The 17,414-nt window shown below is 41.1% G+C and overlaps 1 protein-coding gene across 1 annotated transcript in view; it reads right to left on the bottom strand.

Moving 5' to 3' along the window:
• LOC135200391 (biogenesis of lysosome-related organelles complex 1 subunit 5-like) overlaps positions 1 to 16,979 on the bottom strand; it is a 35,296-nt gene extending 18,317 nt beyond the window's left edge. Inside the window, exons 1-3 of the mRNA XM_064229020.1 lie at positions 16,862 to 16,979; positions 16,149 to 16,262; positions 2,874 to 2,956 (exon numbers count right to left, since the gene is read on the bottom strand). Coding sequence (XP_064085090.1) covers positions 2,874 to 2,956; positions 16,149 to 16,167 — 102 coding nt within the window. The 5' untranslated portion in view covers positions 16,168 to 16,262; positions 16,862 to 16,979. The remainder of the gene's footprint in view (positions 1 to 2,873; positions 2,957 to 16,148; positions 16,263 to 16,861) is intronic.
• Between the last annotated feature and the right edge of the window lie 435 nt (positions 16,980 to 17,414).

Below are 17,414 nucleotides of genomic sequence, written 5' to 3' on the forward strand. Positions count from 1 at the left end.
CAGTTAACTACCGAACCCCTTGTTCGAAAGCTTACGACCTATCCAGCTGCCGCTAGTACCTTCCTATTGTAAAAGGACCGAAGGTTTGTATGCCGTGTCGGAACAAAATGCAAAATATAACCTGTAAATAAAGTGTATATTAGTGTACATGGTAACAAGAAATATACTGTATGTAAAATGTGGAAGCTTACCTTTCGAGTGAGGCTTCTGCCTACTTTTCACAATGTTCCTGTGTGAGCCTTTTCGGGGGGTGTCTTCTACAAATGATTGCACTTTATGAAAAGCGGCTTTAATTTCTGCCGTTTTTTTTTCTTTTGTACATATGTACGTACGTACACTTTAAAAAATATACGTACACAATGTTCCTGTGTGAGCCTTTTCGGGGGGTGTCTTCTAGAAATGATAGCACTTTATGAAAAGCGGCTTTAATTTCTGCCATTTTTTTTTTATTTTTTTTTATTTTTAACTTTTTTTTTTTCTTTTTTTTTACTTTATTTTTTTTTTTTTTTTTTTTTTTTTTTTTTTTTTTTACAGAATTTCAACTTTTCTGTTTTTTATCACTTGGTTCTTTTTTTGCACCTCATGTTTGGGGGGGGGACTCTGTTGGCCCAGGTGTCCATCAAAACCCTGTTCAACCAAATGCTCTCTCTGCAACTGATTGGGGTACTGAATGTTCGGCTGCTGACCTTCAGCATAAACTGAAGTGCCTTGATTATACGTACTGGTATACATGTTGTAAATGATTGGTCTACACCCTCTGTTCAGCAGGGAGTGGATATTCTACCAACCTTGCAAAGTTTCCAGTTATCCCATGAGAGAGACCTTGATCACTTATCCCATGTGAGAGATCTTGGTCACTTTTTTTTTTAAATAATGTACACATTGATGATCCCGAAAACAAATACCACGTGCATACTATAACAATGCTGGTACCGAGTGGCCGAAGCACGCCACCATGTGTACATAGTAGATGCATGATGGGAGGGACGCTGGCCAATAGGAGAGAAGGATTTCATGGCCGCAACTAGCATTAGGAGCCAATGGGAGAGCAGGAGGATGGTGGCGAGTCTACTAGTACTAAGATGGCGGCGTGCGGCGCGATTTTCAAAATTGTTATCCGGGCGAATCTCGGACTTTCAGAAACCTTTCGTATCTTGAAAACTTTTCGTATGTAGAGCCGTTAAATTTTTCGTATCGGCTTTCGTATCTCGAGTTTTTCATAAGTTGAGCCTTTCGTATCTCGAGGTACTACAGTAAATGCATGCGGGGAATGCACAGACTTGGTCTGGCATGTGGAATGGCAAAGCAGTGGGGCCCTGGGCTTAAATGAGCCGCTGACTTAGAGAGAGGACTCACCTTAGTAAGGAGAAAAAAAATCTGGTCTCATAAAATCCCCTGTACAGGAACGAAGTCAGTAGGCAGCTAAGTCTGGCTTAAACCATATGACAAGTTCAGAATAAACTCTACCTTGCCCACCCTGCCCCCTTGTCAAAAGAAGGGGCAGAGGGAAATATATCTTAAGATCTATACCAAGATTGGGTATACTCTAAGTACATAGATACTTGTACCTGGTCCAATTCCAGCATGTACCCCAGAAGAAAGAAGATGAGTTCAGTCACTCCACACTCACACCCCCTGACTTACACAACTTGGGCAATGACCACAGGTCCCAAGGAGGAGGTATCCAGGGGCTGGAGGGGGATGAAGTAAAGGTTGTCTTTCTACGCAAGAGTTTTCTATGCAAGAGGTATCATAAGCTTATTTGATAAGCTCACAAAGACAAATATAGGGTGTTCCCCAAAATTACTGGTTTCCCAGTACTAATGAAAAGGTACCGACACTGTGGTTTCCCAGTACTAATGAAAAGGTACCGACACTGTGGTTGCAGAGACTGGGCCCTTTTCTAGTATCTTATGGCTAGCCCAGGCATAAGATCATCATGTCTGGGTTACCATCATCAAAGGCTCTGGGGGGGTGGGGGGAATCAAGAAACTCTTGAATCTACTGTCCGCTGCTGACAGGTTCTGAGTTTTCGCCAAAAACTGAGGAATGAAGGAGGGGAGGGATCCCTCATCCATCTGAAAGCAGTATTAGATGAGTTAGCCATGTAACTCCTCAACCAGAGGGAAATGAGTAGACAGGGCAGGGGAGGGAACTAGGGCGGAAACAGCAAAAATGATTCACCAGTGTCATGAGTGAAGAATAACTCCGTTCCAAAAATCAAAGGAAACTGGTGAATGTTTTTGGCCTTCCTTAGCCTAGCCAAACCAAGCAATATACTTTTACAAAAACACAAAGAAAATATGATAAACCAACACACACCTTCTGACATCCATTACACTTTGTGTTCTAATCCACACTTGAAAAATGATGCAAACATCACACATAAAATAAGAACAAAATGAAAGAAGCTCCAACTTGATGTTCAGTCAGAGAGCAGCAACACATCTTGACTAGAGTACGGCTGAAAAAAAAGTGCTGGTTTATGGCATGAGAAGGGGACTCCACCATTCACCTGACTACCATTGAAGAAACCACCTTGTTAGTATTACGTTTGTGACCGTTTCCTGATTGTACTGAGGAATACTGCTTTTACATTTAAAAGATGGTCTGTATTTCTAAAAGAAAGAACTACTATATCTTTCTCTTGAAATGAGAAGCGATTGAATCAGTAAATCATCATAGGCACAAAACCAATTTTATACATACTAAAAATTACTGTATTAATTATACAGTATATTATGTTAAGATAAAAATACATACAATTATCAGCATTATGCAGAAGAAACAAAGTAATACAGTATTTTATATCTTATTATAAATACCAAATCAAAATATTTAACTAACAGATTATTACAGCTAACTCAACTCACCTCAAATTCCTTCTTAAAATAATCAATTTCACCACGTAAAAATGGCCGATGGTCAAACAATCTTGAAAATACTTCATTCACATCTGAAAGAGACATCAGATGTTTGTATATTTATATTGTAATTAACTTGATCCTTTCCAAAACATAGGAACATCTATTTTCTAAAGGAATTTGTATTTTTCTTAATACCCAGATGTATGAACCAGAGCCTTTTATTTAAGTATATTCCTCAGTCCAGGCTGGAAATAGCTATTGAAGCATGGTAACATGGTGGTTAACTAGTGGTAAGAGGGGAGTTGGAGGAATCTATCACTCACCTGTCATATGCCAACATTTTTTTCTAGGAAAGATACGTATTGCTTTACAAATTTTATATTTGTTCTTATACAAATATAAGAGCCACTGTTTATTATGTACGAGACTTACCACAAAATTGGAAGGAGCCTGACTGGCATGTTTCCAATCATGACAGTGAACAGTAACCTACTGTATAATCTGGCATACATGTGCAAGGTTGATAGCGCACTGAGCCAGTAAGATTTATCTGGATAATCACTCCAAGAAAACTTTGGAAAACCAAGAGCTTTCCAAAAGAAAAAAGAGCACAAGTTTAAAGAGCAGCTAACATCTGGGAGAATCATAAACATGATATTTGTATAATAAAAATGATATTGTCATGTTACAATAAAGTTTTATACATACTTACCTGACAGATATATACGATTAATGGCCCACCCAGCCTCCCCGCAGGAGACAGGTGGAAGAGAAGAATTCTGATTAGAAAACGGGGATGGTTCCTAGTCCTGCCACCCAGGGCAGGGCGGTAGATCACCTGACCTACCTGTAGCGTGTGCCGCGAAATTTGAAATTCTGTCGGAGACGACGGAGTCTATAGCTAAGTATATATCTGTCAGGTAAGTATGTATAAAACTTTATTGTAACATGACAATATCATTTTTATACATTCAACTTCCCTGCCAGATATATACTTAGCTGATTAGCACCCATTGGTGGTGGGTAAGAGACAGCTAACAACTGAAATAGACAGGTAAACAACATATGTTGTAGGTATTAATAAACCTTGGTTCCTACCTTATTAGGCTGAAGACTTCGCGGCTACTGCCTTGGAGTCTGCTTAGCCTCAAGAGCCTCAGCGAGATATTGATCTATGGCTAAGAGTTCTTGTGGGTCTGCCAATGGGGTCTTATCCACTTACTCGGCAGAGCCTAAAGGCCTTTGTCATTGGGTGCTATTCCACTAACATGACAATACACCTTGTTCAAGGAGCACAAAACCGATCCCGATCACCTGATCCTAACATCCATGTTAGTTCTAAGATTGTAAGGAGTTATCCCTGAACTCCTTACAAACAACCAAAAAACTCGAAACATAATTACACTTTCATTACAAAATATACAAAAAAAAATTTTGTACTCCCCTACTAGTCATACATACCCTTGATCCCCTACCAGCAATGACACTCTGCTCCCGTGCGACAGTAGTGAGCTTGCTAATAGAAAACCAAGCACATATCTGACAAGAGGGTTTATGTACGCTAAAAACACCAAATTAAGGATCAGTCTTTGCTCCAAGACCCAGTACTGTATCTGCTGATACAAAAGGACCTAGCGAGAAGCACTTCTCATAGGTCACTCTCACATCCTTCAGATAATGAGATGCAAACCTGAATTGCACCTCCGACAATATGTAGTCTCAATGATATTCTTTAGAGACATATTCTTTTGGAATGCCAAAGAACGTTGCTACTGCCCTCAACTTCATGAGTTCTTGACCTTTTAGAAGACCGAAGGATTCCTCCGAGCAGTTCTTGTGAGCGTCCGTAATAACGCTTCTCACAAAGAAAGCCAAGGCGTTCTTGGACATGAGTCTTTTGGGGTTCTTCACCGCACACCAAAGACCTTGTTGACAAGCTCCCATCTGTCTCTTCCTCTCTAAATAGTATTTAAGAGCTCTCACTGGACAGAGAGATCTCTCTATCTCTCTGCCTACCAGGTTAGATAGGCCTTTTACCTCAAAACTTCTGGGCCAAGGTTTTGACGGGTTTTCGTTCTTTGCCAGAAACATTGTCTGGAAAGAACAGATGGCAGCATCTCCTTTGAACCCCACCGTGGAATCCAGAGCGTGTAATTCGCTCGTCCTCTTGGCTGTAGCGAGAGCCACCAGGAACAAGCATTTTCCTAGTGACGTCGCGGAAGGACGCCAGATGTAAAGGATCGAATTTATCCGATGAAAGGAATTTCAGGACCACATCTAGATTCCAACTAGGTGTTCTAGGAGTAGCTGCTTTCGAAGTCTCAAAAGATCTAATTAGATCGTGTAGATCTTTGTCGTTAGCAATGTCCAGGCCTCGATTCCTGAATACTGAAGACAGCATGCTTCGGTATCCTTTTATTGTCGAGACAGATAGGTGTGATTCCTCTCTCAGAAAGAGGAGGAAATCGGCAATATTCACTATAGAGGTACTGGAGGAGGACAGCTTCTGACCCTTACACCACCTCCTAAAGACTTCCCACTTCGACTGGTATACTCTTCTCGTCGAAGCTCTGCGGGCTCTAGCGATAGAGCCCGCAGCCTTGCGAGAAAAGCCTCTCGCTCTGACAAGTCTTTTGATAGTCGAAAGGCAGTCAGAGCGAGACCTGGGAGGTTGTGATGAACCTCTCGAAGTGGGGTTGTCTGAGTAGATCGTGTCTGTTTGGAAGCGATCTGGGGGAAGTCCACTATCCACTCCAGTACCTCCGTGAACCATTCCTGGCTGGTGGCCAAAATGGGGCTATGAGTGTCAACTTCGTGCTCTTCGAAGCTACGAACTTCCTGAGCACTTCCCCCAGGATTTTGAACGGGGGGAAAGGCGTATGCATCCACACCCGACCAATCCATGAGAAACGCGTCTATTGCGAAGGCTCTCGGATCTTCCACTAGAGAGCAAAAGATCTCTATTCTTTTGGAGAGGAACGTCGCAAACAGGTCTATGTGAGGTCTCCCCCACAGGGACCAAAGACTTCGACACACTTCTTCGTGAAGAGTCCATTCTGTGGGAAGGACCTGATTTCTCCTGCTCAGTCTGTCCGCTCTCACATTCTTGATCCCTTGAACAAACCTGTGAGGAGAGTTATGCCTCTTTCTTCCGTCCAGGTTAACAGGTGTCTTGTCAACTGATAGAGGGAGAAAGAGTGCGTGCCTCCTTGCTTGCGTATGTAAGCCAGAGCCGTGGTGTTGTCCGAGTTTATCTGTATCACCCCGTCTCTGACTATCTCTTCGAAGAACTTTAAGGCTAGGTGTATGGCCACAAGTTCCTTGCAATTGATGTGCCAGGACACCTGTTCCTTTGTCCAGGTGCCTGACACCTCCCTTGCTCCTAGCGTCGCTCCCCATCCCGACTCCGAAGCGTCGGTAATAACACTTGGTCTGGGTTCTGCAGAGCAAGCGATACGCCTTCGTTCTTTTGAAGCGGAGGGATCCACCACTTCAGATGATCTTTTACTTCTTGTGGAAGTTGGAAGATGTCCGAGAGTTGACCCCCCGTCTTCCAACTCCACACCTCTTTGAGGAAAAACTGAAGAGGGCGAAGGTATGAAGTCTCCCTAGCGAGAAGAACTTTTCCAATGAGGACAGGGTCCCTAAAAGGCTCAGGTAATCCCTCGCTGAGCTGTTCTTTCTCTCTAAGAAGCTCGAGATTCTCGACAAACCTCGAGCGATTCTTTCTCGAGAAGGATATACCCGAAAACCCCGAGAATCCATCTGAATCCCCAGATAGACCAAGTTCTGGCTGGGGATCAGTTTGTGACTTCTCGAGGTTGACGAGTAACCCTAGCGAATCTATCATGTTCCTTGTTACTTCTAAGTCCTCCAAGCACTGAATCTTCGACTTGGCCCTGATCAGCCAGTCGTCCAGGTAGAGGGAGATGTTTATCCCCTCTAGGTGAAGCCATCTTGCTACATTCGCCATCAGGTTGGTGAATACTTGTGGGGCTGTAGACAGACCGAAGCACAGAGCCCTGAACTGAAAGATCTTGTCTCCTATTACAAAGCGAAGATATTTCTTTGACAAATGGTGAATGGGAACGTGGAAATATGCGTCTTGTAGGTCCAGAGAGACCATCCAATCTCCTGGACGAAGAGCCGACATTACAGAGGCGGACGTTTCCATGCGAAACTTCTTTTCTGTACGAAGCGATTCAGAGCGCTTACGTCCAGAACTGGCCTCCACCCCCCCGATGCCTTTGGTACTAGAAAAAGGCGATTGTAAAATCCCGGGGAGTGTGGATCCTGCACAAGTTCGATGGCCTCTTTTTCCCACATTTGCTCCACCATTTGAAGGAGAGTCTTTCTCATTAACGGGTCTCTGTACCTCGCTGACAGTTCCCGAGGCGTAGATGTTAGGGCGGGCTGTTCGTCGAAGGGGATTACATATCCCTTCTTCAGGACCGACACTGACCAAGGGTCGGCTCCCCTTTTTGCCCATACTCCTGCAAAGTTCAGGAGTCTGGCGCCCACTGGTGCTTGGAGGAGCAACAAGTCACTTTGATTTCTTGAAGGGCCTAAATGAAGACCTTCCTCTCTTTTCAGAGCTCTTCTTTCTGGCAGGGGGACGAGCCGCTGCACCTCCACGAAAGGGCTGCTGAGTAGGACGAGATTCCTTCTTAACCGTCGACACTACAGGGCGTCCTTTCTTGGACGTTTGCGTTAGTAGGTCTTGTGTCGCCTTCTCAGTTAGCGAGCGAGATATATCCTTCACTAACTGAGAAGGAAACAGATGATCTGATAGAGGGGCGAACAGTAAGGCAGTCCTCTGGCTCGGAGAAACCCATTTCGATAATAGGGATCCATACACTGATCTCTTTTTCAGGAGACCAGCACCAAAAAGGGAAGCCACTTCACCCGAACCGTCCTGTACTGCCTTGTCCATGCAGGACAGGACGCTATGGAGAATTTCTGGGTTTTTCAGAAACTCCGGATCCTTAGATTTGTTGGCCAGAACTCCGAGTGACCAATCCAGAAAATTGAACACCTCTAAAGTGACAAAAAGTCCCTTTAGAAAGTGGTTCAACTCTGAAGTGCTCCACGTCGCTCTGACCGATCCTAAGGAGTGACGTCTAGAGGCCTCCACTAAATTGGAAAAGTCGGCATCTGCAGAGGCAGGTAGAGAAAGACCCATAGTCTCTCCTGTCCCATACCAAATACCTCTCTTCCCGTGCAATCTGGAAGGAGGCATGCAGAATACCGTCTTTCCTAACTCCTTCTTCTTGTCCATCCAAGAATCTAAAGAATGGAGTGCCTTCTTCATTGATATCGCAGGCTTCATTTTTAAAAAGGCCGACGATTTAGCCGTAGCTGAGCTCGAAAAGAGCGAACGAGGAGAAGGAGGAGCCGCCGGACTAAGAGAATCTCCAAACTCTTGAAGTAGTAATGAGGCCAAGACTTTATAACTAGAAAGTCCTTCATTAGCAGGAGGTTCGTCGTCAGACAACTCGTCTAACCCTCGATCAGACGAAGGAGAAAGTTCACGTTTGGAGGGAGAGTCCTTCCAAGACCTCCTATGTTCTGAAGGAGAGGAGCTCCTATTTGGAGAAGAGTCATAACCTCCAGGAAGCGAGTCCCCGACTCTTGCCTCCCTGGACTCTTGACTCTTGGCCTCCTGACTCCTTGCCTCCTGGGCTTCCCTGACTCCGGCCTCCATGACCTCCTGGACTCCTGCCTCCTGAACTCCGGACTCCTGCCTCCTGACTCCGGAACTCCTCCTGGCTCCTGACCTCCTTGACCTCCTTGGCCCTGGCCTCCTGGCTCCTTGCCTCTTGGGCTCCTGCCTCCTGCCTCTTGCCTCCTGGCTCTTGCCTCCTGGCTCTTGCCCTCTTGCTGGATGCCTCTACACTCCTGGCTCTGGCGGCTCCTGCCCTCCTGGTTTGACATCCTCACTCCTGGCTCTTGGCTCCTGCCTTCCTGGGTGACCTCCTCACTCCTGGCCGGTGCCAGACGTCTGATTGTTTCATCCAGGTTCGTACCGGAAACCTCACCTCGAGTAGGAGTATCGATCCTGGAGGCAGATACCTCCATACGTCTGGAGGATCTTTTAATAGGAAGGGAAGTGTCTTTCCTTCTAGGAGGCTCCTTTGACAGGACTCCTACAAACGACGAAATCTGTTCCTGCATCGCCATCATGAACCTCTTTGTAGCCTCCTCTTTATCCTCTTCGGGAGGAGGGGAAGGAGGAGGGGAGGAGTCCATAGCCTCCACCTCCTGCCTCCTTCTCACTCTGGTTGAAAGAATGGCTCTTCTTGCCTTCTTCACTCCCGATGGAGACTCCTCAGGGAAGTTTTCAGGGCTCGAGTCAATATTCGGAGCCTTCCAACTCCTCTTGAGAGGCCGAGATCGATCTGAATCTCTCCAATCACGTCTCGGTGATGAAGATCCCGACGACGAGAAACACTCACGTAGGACGCTTTTACAATAGCGGTCCTTGGCAGTCTGGGGTGTCACAGAAACCGCCGAAGGGACACCTGATCGGTGGGGATTCTCCACAACCTCCTTTCGGCTTTCGACATTCCTTCTCCTCTGGGCATGTGAGCTTGGAAGAGGTCTAGACCTAGGAGCGTTGCTGAGCCGACCAGATGCCCCCTCCACTTACACTGGGGACACTCATATCACTGTCCACTGAAAAATCACTAGCCTTACCTTGTATGGCAGCCATTTTGTTTTCCATCAACTTGAAGGCTGCTTTTAGATCCGCAAGTTCTTTTGCTGGATCTACAGGTTCTGCAATAGGAGAAGGGGTGGGGCTGCAATGGAAGGAGAAGTAGCAATACTTACCCTTGGGAAGATCCCAAGCTTGGAATTAGTTTCAGATCTAGAACTACTTAAACTTCTACGAGAAGCCTTCCTCACTCTTTCTCTTCTAACTTTTTTTAAATAATTAGTTAGATTCTTCCATTCGTTCTCACTCAAGTTCTCACATTCCTTACAAGTATTAGTAAAAGAACATTCATACTCCCTGCACCTCTTGCATACCGTGTGAGGGTCTACCGAAGCTTTCGGCAACCTCACCTTACAGCCTACATTCACACAACGTCTCACAACCATACCAGAGTCAGACATTATTAAAGAAAATTCCAAAATCAAGTCCACAAAACAGTCCACAAAAGCGTATGCCAATCCAACAATCCAGATACGTCACCAAAAGTCGGTCAAGAAGATCAATTGCCGGTGAAAAAAGAAAAACCAATCGAGAGGAACCAACAACAATGTTGATGGTCCGGGCGACAGAAGAATTCTGATTAGAAAACGGGGATGGTTCCTAGTCCTGCCACCAGGGCGAGGGCCAGGTAGATCACCTGACCTACCTGTAGCGTGTGCCGCGAAATTTGAAATTCTGTCGGAGACGACGGAGTCTATAGCTAAGTATATATCTGGCAGGGAAGTTGAATGTATAAAATCAGATTTTGTATATACTTATCCAGTAATTATATATCTGATCATATAATTACTGGGTAAGTCACATATACAAAGATGATATTTTTATGATACAATCAGATTCTGTATATACTTATCCAGTAATTATATGATCAGATATATAATTACTCGGTAAGTCACATATACAAAATCATAAGTTCAGATAACATCTTGAGGCCCCACCCTTGTTAAAAGGGAGAGCAGAGGAAGTCTCATCTTACAAGATGAAGCTCTAAGATTGGGTACTCAACTGCTGAGCCTACACACTCTGTAGAAGGCAAGGCTAGCAGAGATACAGACTTGACAGTGGGATCTAGGCCCAAAGCCTTCCTCAAGGGTTTGTATGACACCTGAGATGAGCATGGTCTTTGGACCTAGCACACATAGCAGAAGCAGGCTGCTTGTGTTCTACTCAGTGTCTCCCTGCAGAGACAGGAGGTAGGGTTGACTCTGCTCCTTGCACGTATACAGTCCACGGACCAGGTACACAGCAAACGGGTTACACTGACTCGACCTAGAGAATTTCCAGAGGATTATGAGAGGATGAGCTGGGAGCAGTTCCTATATCCAACCTATAAGAACCAGCACCACCCCAAGAAACAAGGCAGGGAGCTCACTTGAAGCCCTATGGAACTTCTTCCTTCTATGAGGAGTCAAGGGGGAAGAAGAGGATGACGAACTCAACAAAGAGATGGAAAAGGATGAAGAACACCTTCAAAGATGCTTCCCCTCTTTCCTGAATCATGGGTTGTTCATAACCAATGCTGACGACCAAATCAAGGAAGGTAATGTTGTCATCAGTGCTGCATAAGCAGGAGGGTTTGCAATAAGAAGGATCACAACTAAAAGAGGATCCCCCTACTTAGTGGGTACCATAAGATGGAATTCAGGGAATGTTCAGAGAATAATCAAATTGTCTGCAGCTAGTTCATGGATGATGAATGCTTACCTGAAGCATCAAGAAGATTAACAGGAATGGTAGAGGGTGACCAAAGAACTTGGATCTGTATCTCATCTGGGAGACACCTGCCCAAGTACCTGAACTGTCACCTGAAAAGAGAGCAGGAAGCACTAATCCTACCAAAAGTAATACCCGGGACTGTACTTCTGGAAGGTAATGGAAAATGTACAACACAAGCAGTGATAAAGGAACTGGTTAGATTTGGCAGCATCACTGAGGCTGGTAAATGCTTCCTATCTTTCTTTTGTTTCCTACCATACTTCTCCAATGAAAAGGAAGACTAACCAGCTCACTCCCTGCTAGGGGAATTACAGGTGTATGATTTCCCTCTGCAGAACAAACAATACTCACAAGAATCAATTGTTAAGGGGGGATGTGAAGTGAGACTATCTGTCCATGCCTCTCACAACATCTCTGGTCTTGTTTTTACTCATTCAAAACAGTAAATAAAAACAGACAACAAAAGCAAAAAAACCATGAAAAAATATTCAGCAATGGCAGGTGAGTGAAGAGTAGTCCCTAACTCACATCCCTTAACCACCAGTTAGCCATCTCGTTACCAAGTTAAATGACTGTCTCTCAACTTGCTCTGCATAATATGTACTCCTATATAAAATGCAATAGTTCTGTAATTTTTGTGGAGGAAAGGAATTTATCCTGTCAGAAGGATTAAGAAGTTAGTATGTATATTTAATTTGAAATAACAGATATCTAAGCACATGAATACTATATGGTTATTCTACAGCAGAGCTCTGCATGGAGATATGGTTTGTTAACTGAATTTTTTGACTCAGCAGTATAAAAATGGGTGTATATAATACAGTATCAGTGAGATAATTAAAGAAATTCACTGAAATAACAGGGGAAATGTACTGTCTTTTGTTTATGATTTTACAATAATCCCCGAGGGGCTGCTACTAAATATGGAATTCGTAAAGCTTTTCTATATAAAAATGTAAACATCCACCTAAACTACATTATATAGAATTAAATATGGGATTTAGGCCAAAGGCCAAGTACTGGGACCTATGAGGTCACTCAGCAGAAACTGACAGAAAAAGGTTTTAAAGGTGTAACAGGAGGAAAACCTCCCAGTTAAACTATAAATCAATTGTTAGGAGAGTGAGGAACTGCTTCATATAGCCTACACCCTTTTTTTATGTAAGGCTATTTTGTATAAAAAAATTCATTAATAAACAATATCTAAACAATTTCTAGATGGAGAACTCTCCTGTAGAATTGCCATAGTTACTACTTACTTAGGCTAGTTTTAGTTGAAAATTGCAGGTAGCCAAAATATTAGCCTAGATTGGTAAAGGTTGTATGTGTGTGTGTGTGTGTGTATATATATATATATATATTATATATATATATATATATATCTATATATATATATATATATATATATATATATATATATATATATAATCTATATATATATATATACTTAAAAACTTATTACAGTAGATGCATGTGACTTCATTACCATAAGCAAATACTACACCAATGAAAATGATACGATTTCTGACTATCATTTTCCTGTGGTATTTGCTTTTATATATATATATATATATATATATATATATATATATATATATATATATATATATCTATATATATATATATATATATAATATATATATATATGTTTATATATAGATAGATATATATATATATATATATATATATAAAGGCTGAAGATGTGCTTAAAAAGCCCTTGTGCTTTGGCTTTGCAAACAGTTTCCAGGGAATCAAAAAGTACTTGAAAACTACACCAATTAACAGGATAACTGATGCAAACCATTATATTTTCAATGGTAAATACATGACTGTTTTATATTCACTTGGCCCCTAACCTAGGGTAAAGCACCACTGTACGGACAGGTGGATATCTGTACTATGGCGTGGTCACTTTCCCAAAAAATAACTTTAGCACTTCCAGTATCCTGAATTAGATGCAAGTCATGAGCTAACCTTTGTGGAAGCAACACCTCGAGACCTCTACTTTCCTCTGTGGAAACAAGTGAACTTAGTGTATCTATTTGTAATATATATACATAAATAGAGCAATTATTACAGGCAGTCCCCGGGTTACGACGGGTTCTGCTTACGATGTTCCGAGGTTAAGGCGCTTTTCAATATATTCATCAGAAATTATTTCTAGGGTTACGACGCATGTTCCAGGGTTACGATGCCTACAACGCTCATCTGGCAGAAGAAATATGACACCAAAAATGCAAAATAATCAATAATTGAAGGTTTTTTGATGGAAAATGCAATAAGAATGCAGTTTACATAGTTTTGAATGCACCCAAAGCATTAAAAGTAAGATTTTCTTAGGATTTTTGATGATGTTCTGGCTTACGACAATTTTCGAGTTACAACGCGTCTCATGAACAGAACCCCCGTCGTAACCCAGGGACTGCCTGTATTGTATTACTATGGCAACTAAAATTCATGGAAAAAGTTTGTAAAGGCATCGGCGTACGTATCAAGTTCCATTAAATTGGCAAAGGTGACTTGCCATTCCTAGCACGCATTAAAGGTTACATTTGTTTCAGCAGTACAATGATTGAAAATTAGAAACAAATTATTTCAGCCATACAATTATTAAAAAAAAATAAAAAAAGTGTCAATATAGTATTACAGTATAGACTTAAATAAATGAAAAGTGCTAGCAAAAAAGTACCAAGTTTTTGTAATAAACAATTCACTAAACTGTCATCTGCTTGACTTGTGGATTCTGGCTGCCAGGCGTCAAAGACTGAAAAATTATTTTCTCCATGACTTTGCTGTAAACAAACTCCCGTATTTCAAGTGGAATTTGGAGTGAATTAAGAATGAAATGTGTATAATTACAATCAAATAAGCATTGTGGAGTTTCATTTGTGATGGCAGTAAGTATAAAACCAACTATTACAAGGTAAAAATGCATTTCAGTTCCAAACATGTTGTTTTCTTGTGCTAATTACAACTACAATCTTGAGTAATATCAATAAAGCTTACATATATACGCATACATTGTTCAAATGAGCACAGTGTTGCCAATTGGTATGTGTTTACCTTCCAAGCTGATTATAAAAGACTTTACACAAAACTGTGGAAATAAATGCAGTTAGCATATCTATTTGTAGCATATATACATAAATATCAGAGAAATTTAACCATTATTGCATTATTATGACAACTAGAATTCATGGAAACAGTTTGTAAATGCATCAGCATATGTGTGAAGCTCCAGTAAATTGGCAACGATGAAATTTTGCCATTCCTAGCATGCAAGCATTAAAGGTTACATTTATTTCAGGCATAGGTACAGTTATTAAATATTAAAAATTCAAAATAGTAATATAGACTTTTATCAATGAAAAGTGCTATAAAAAATACAAAATTTTTGCTGTAAACAATTCACTAATTTGTCATCTGCTCGCCGGTGTTTTCGGCAGCCAGATGTACATACTACAGGGTGTCCATAAATTCCCAGTACCATAAAAAAGATTTACTGCTCAGAAACCATACAACATTGAGTAATGCAGTTTTTCATAGAATGTTCTACATTCAAGTTTACATTCTTCAGAACACTTCATTCTACAAAAAACTGCATTACTCTATATTATATGGTTTCTGAGCAATAAATACTTGTAATGGTATAGTGGGCCTTTTTTGACACCCTGTACACTAAGACAAAAATTGTTCCTGCCATAACTTCACTGTCAACAAACTCTCAATGTATTTCAAGTGCAATTTGGAGTGGATTAAGAACAAAATGTGCATAATTACAATCAAATATGCACTGTGGAGTTTCAGTTGTGATGGCAGCAAGGATAAAACCACTGATTACAAGGTAAAAATGCATTTCAGTTCAAACCATGACCCCAGGAATAAGACGACCCATACTTTCACTAATATAAGCAACAAAATGTCGTTTTATTGTCTTGATTACAACTGCAATCTTGAGTAGCCTAATATCAATAAATGTAACATAAGCCTAGCCTATAGGTATGCGCTAGTGTTGTTCAAATGAACGCTGGGAAGGCAGGGAAGGATGTGGTCTCGATGCCAGAGATGAAAGGGACCAGATGCGAGTAGAAGCCATATTGAATTTAAAAACTGCCTTGAAAACATATTTTATGAAGAGCTTACATGGTTGTTATATAGCCTAGGCGCTTCCATATATCCCATTATGTTGACGAAACTTCAATCTTTTGAATGGTATGCTTAAAGGTGTAATAAAATATCGAGTGAAAAAGGGTGATCTCTGCACAAGTAGGATGGACTCAACGCGGTTGATTACCCTATTGGAATCAACAACTGCCTTGAACACACACCTATTTTACGAAGACTTCACAAGCTTAGCTTAGGTATTTTACTTTTTAAGACAGTTTCATATATCTCATTTTGTTGAAGAAACTTCAATCTTTTGAATGGTATGCCTAAATATTGAATTGTATTGTTGTTTCAGCAATTACTACATATCGAGTGAAAAAAGTGGCCTTTTGACGGATCAATGACCACAGAGCGGTGCTTTACCCTATACTCCGTTATTCCACCAATGCCATTAACAAATACGCTGTCTAAATTAATCAGAGTATCGTAGTTTTTCCTTCAAAAATGAGATGGCTACAATTGTAATCTTCCGAACACAACACTTGAATGCCAGCTTACAGTAGGCTGTCAGGCAATGAGAAATGTTCACAGTACTATTTTAACAAAAGACTCAGGGTGATGGAAAAAGGCACAAGAAACACAGTGCTATAAATTCTCTTAAAATCTTATAAAATAACACTGTCACTTATAAATATCAGGGGGGTAAGAGCAAACTACAAAGGAGCGGTAACAGATCAGCTAACCTTTGGCTGCCGCTGCCATGTTTGTTTACATCGACGTCTTGTGAGAGCGTCATCTTCATCCGGATGGTAGAGATTGACTTCGTTTCTCGAAAACGTAACTTAAAACTGCAAAAACTGACGATATTAGGTTAGATTTGAAGGAAAAATTAATATTAAATGTGTTAATTTTATATTAATATGTCTACAATAAGAAGACATTATATAGCGACGCATCTAAAATGAGAATTAAACAGATGGGACAAAGTAACCGGATAAATTCGTGTCATATGATGGGTACGTTCTCAATCGACTAATTCCCAAGTAATGAATTATAAGCTTCTTTGATGAAGGATTTACAAAATACATTACATAATTTAAAATCTTTAAAGGTAGATAGCTGCTCGAGTATGGTGTCAAACTTTATCCTGTGGAATAAGTTCCAGTCAGCATGACATCAGAAAACGTAGCTACATGAAACATCAAAACACTTGGCTTGGCATATTGCCATTATAATTTCTGCTTAGAAATTGATTAAGAGCCGTAGAGCGTAAATTTGTTACTGAATATGTTGGAGAGGTGATGATTCGAACTAATCACTAGTAAGACGTGTTCAATTGAAAACTAGTGAGTCATGCGGTAAGGGAAACTACGTCAACAATTATACCAACAATATAAATAATAATAAAAATACTCTTCAGCGATATTTCCATTTCAGAAATATACCAGCTTCTTACCAGCGTTGATGTCTTCGAGATCACACGAAACAGACGACTGGGATATTGCACTATGGGTAGTGCGTGCTTATTAATAGATATCACACGAAGACGATCTTACGCAATAGTTTTGCAACAGCGGCCAATATAAAAATAACCGAAGTGGATCACTTCTAGTTCCAGCTCCTCAACATACTCAATATTACTCAACTTTCGAACAGAATAATACATTCTGCCCTTTTACGCCATTTTCAGCCTATAATATGGGTGCTTTTGGGACTACTCAAAAGCTGTGCATTTTTGTTTTATTAGCAGAAACTGTCCAAAACTAATCAAGCGATGTAAACTGATTGACAATAAGACGTCACCAGACAGCACTGGAATGTTATATAAATGTTGGATATTTAAGTACTGATATCTAATCTAACCAGTCTTTGCATATGTGGCTTAAACCATTATAAAATATACGGTCTACAATTATATTGCTTAACTCAGTGAAACGTATCATAACCTTGAATTTGTAAACAAAGAGAAAGAAAGATCAAGTAAACAATTTTGGAAGAATTCCTAATAA

The sequence above is a fragment of the Macrobrachium nipponense genome, chromosome 26 (assembly GCF_015104395.2).
Source record: "Macrobrachium nipponense isolate FS-2020 chromosome 26, ASM1510439v2, whole genome shotgun sequence".
NCBI classification, from domain to species: domain Eukaryota; kingdom Metazoa; phylum Arthropoda; class Malacostraca; order Decapoda; family Palaemonidae; genus Macrobrachium; species Macrobrachium nipponense.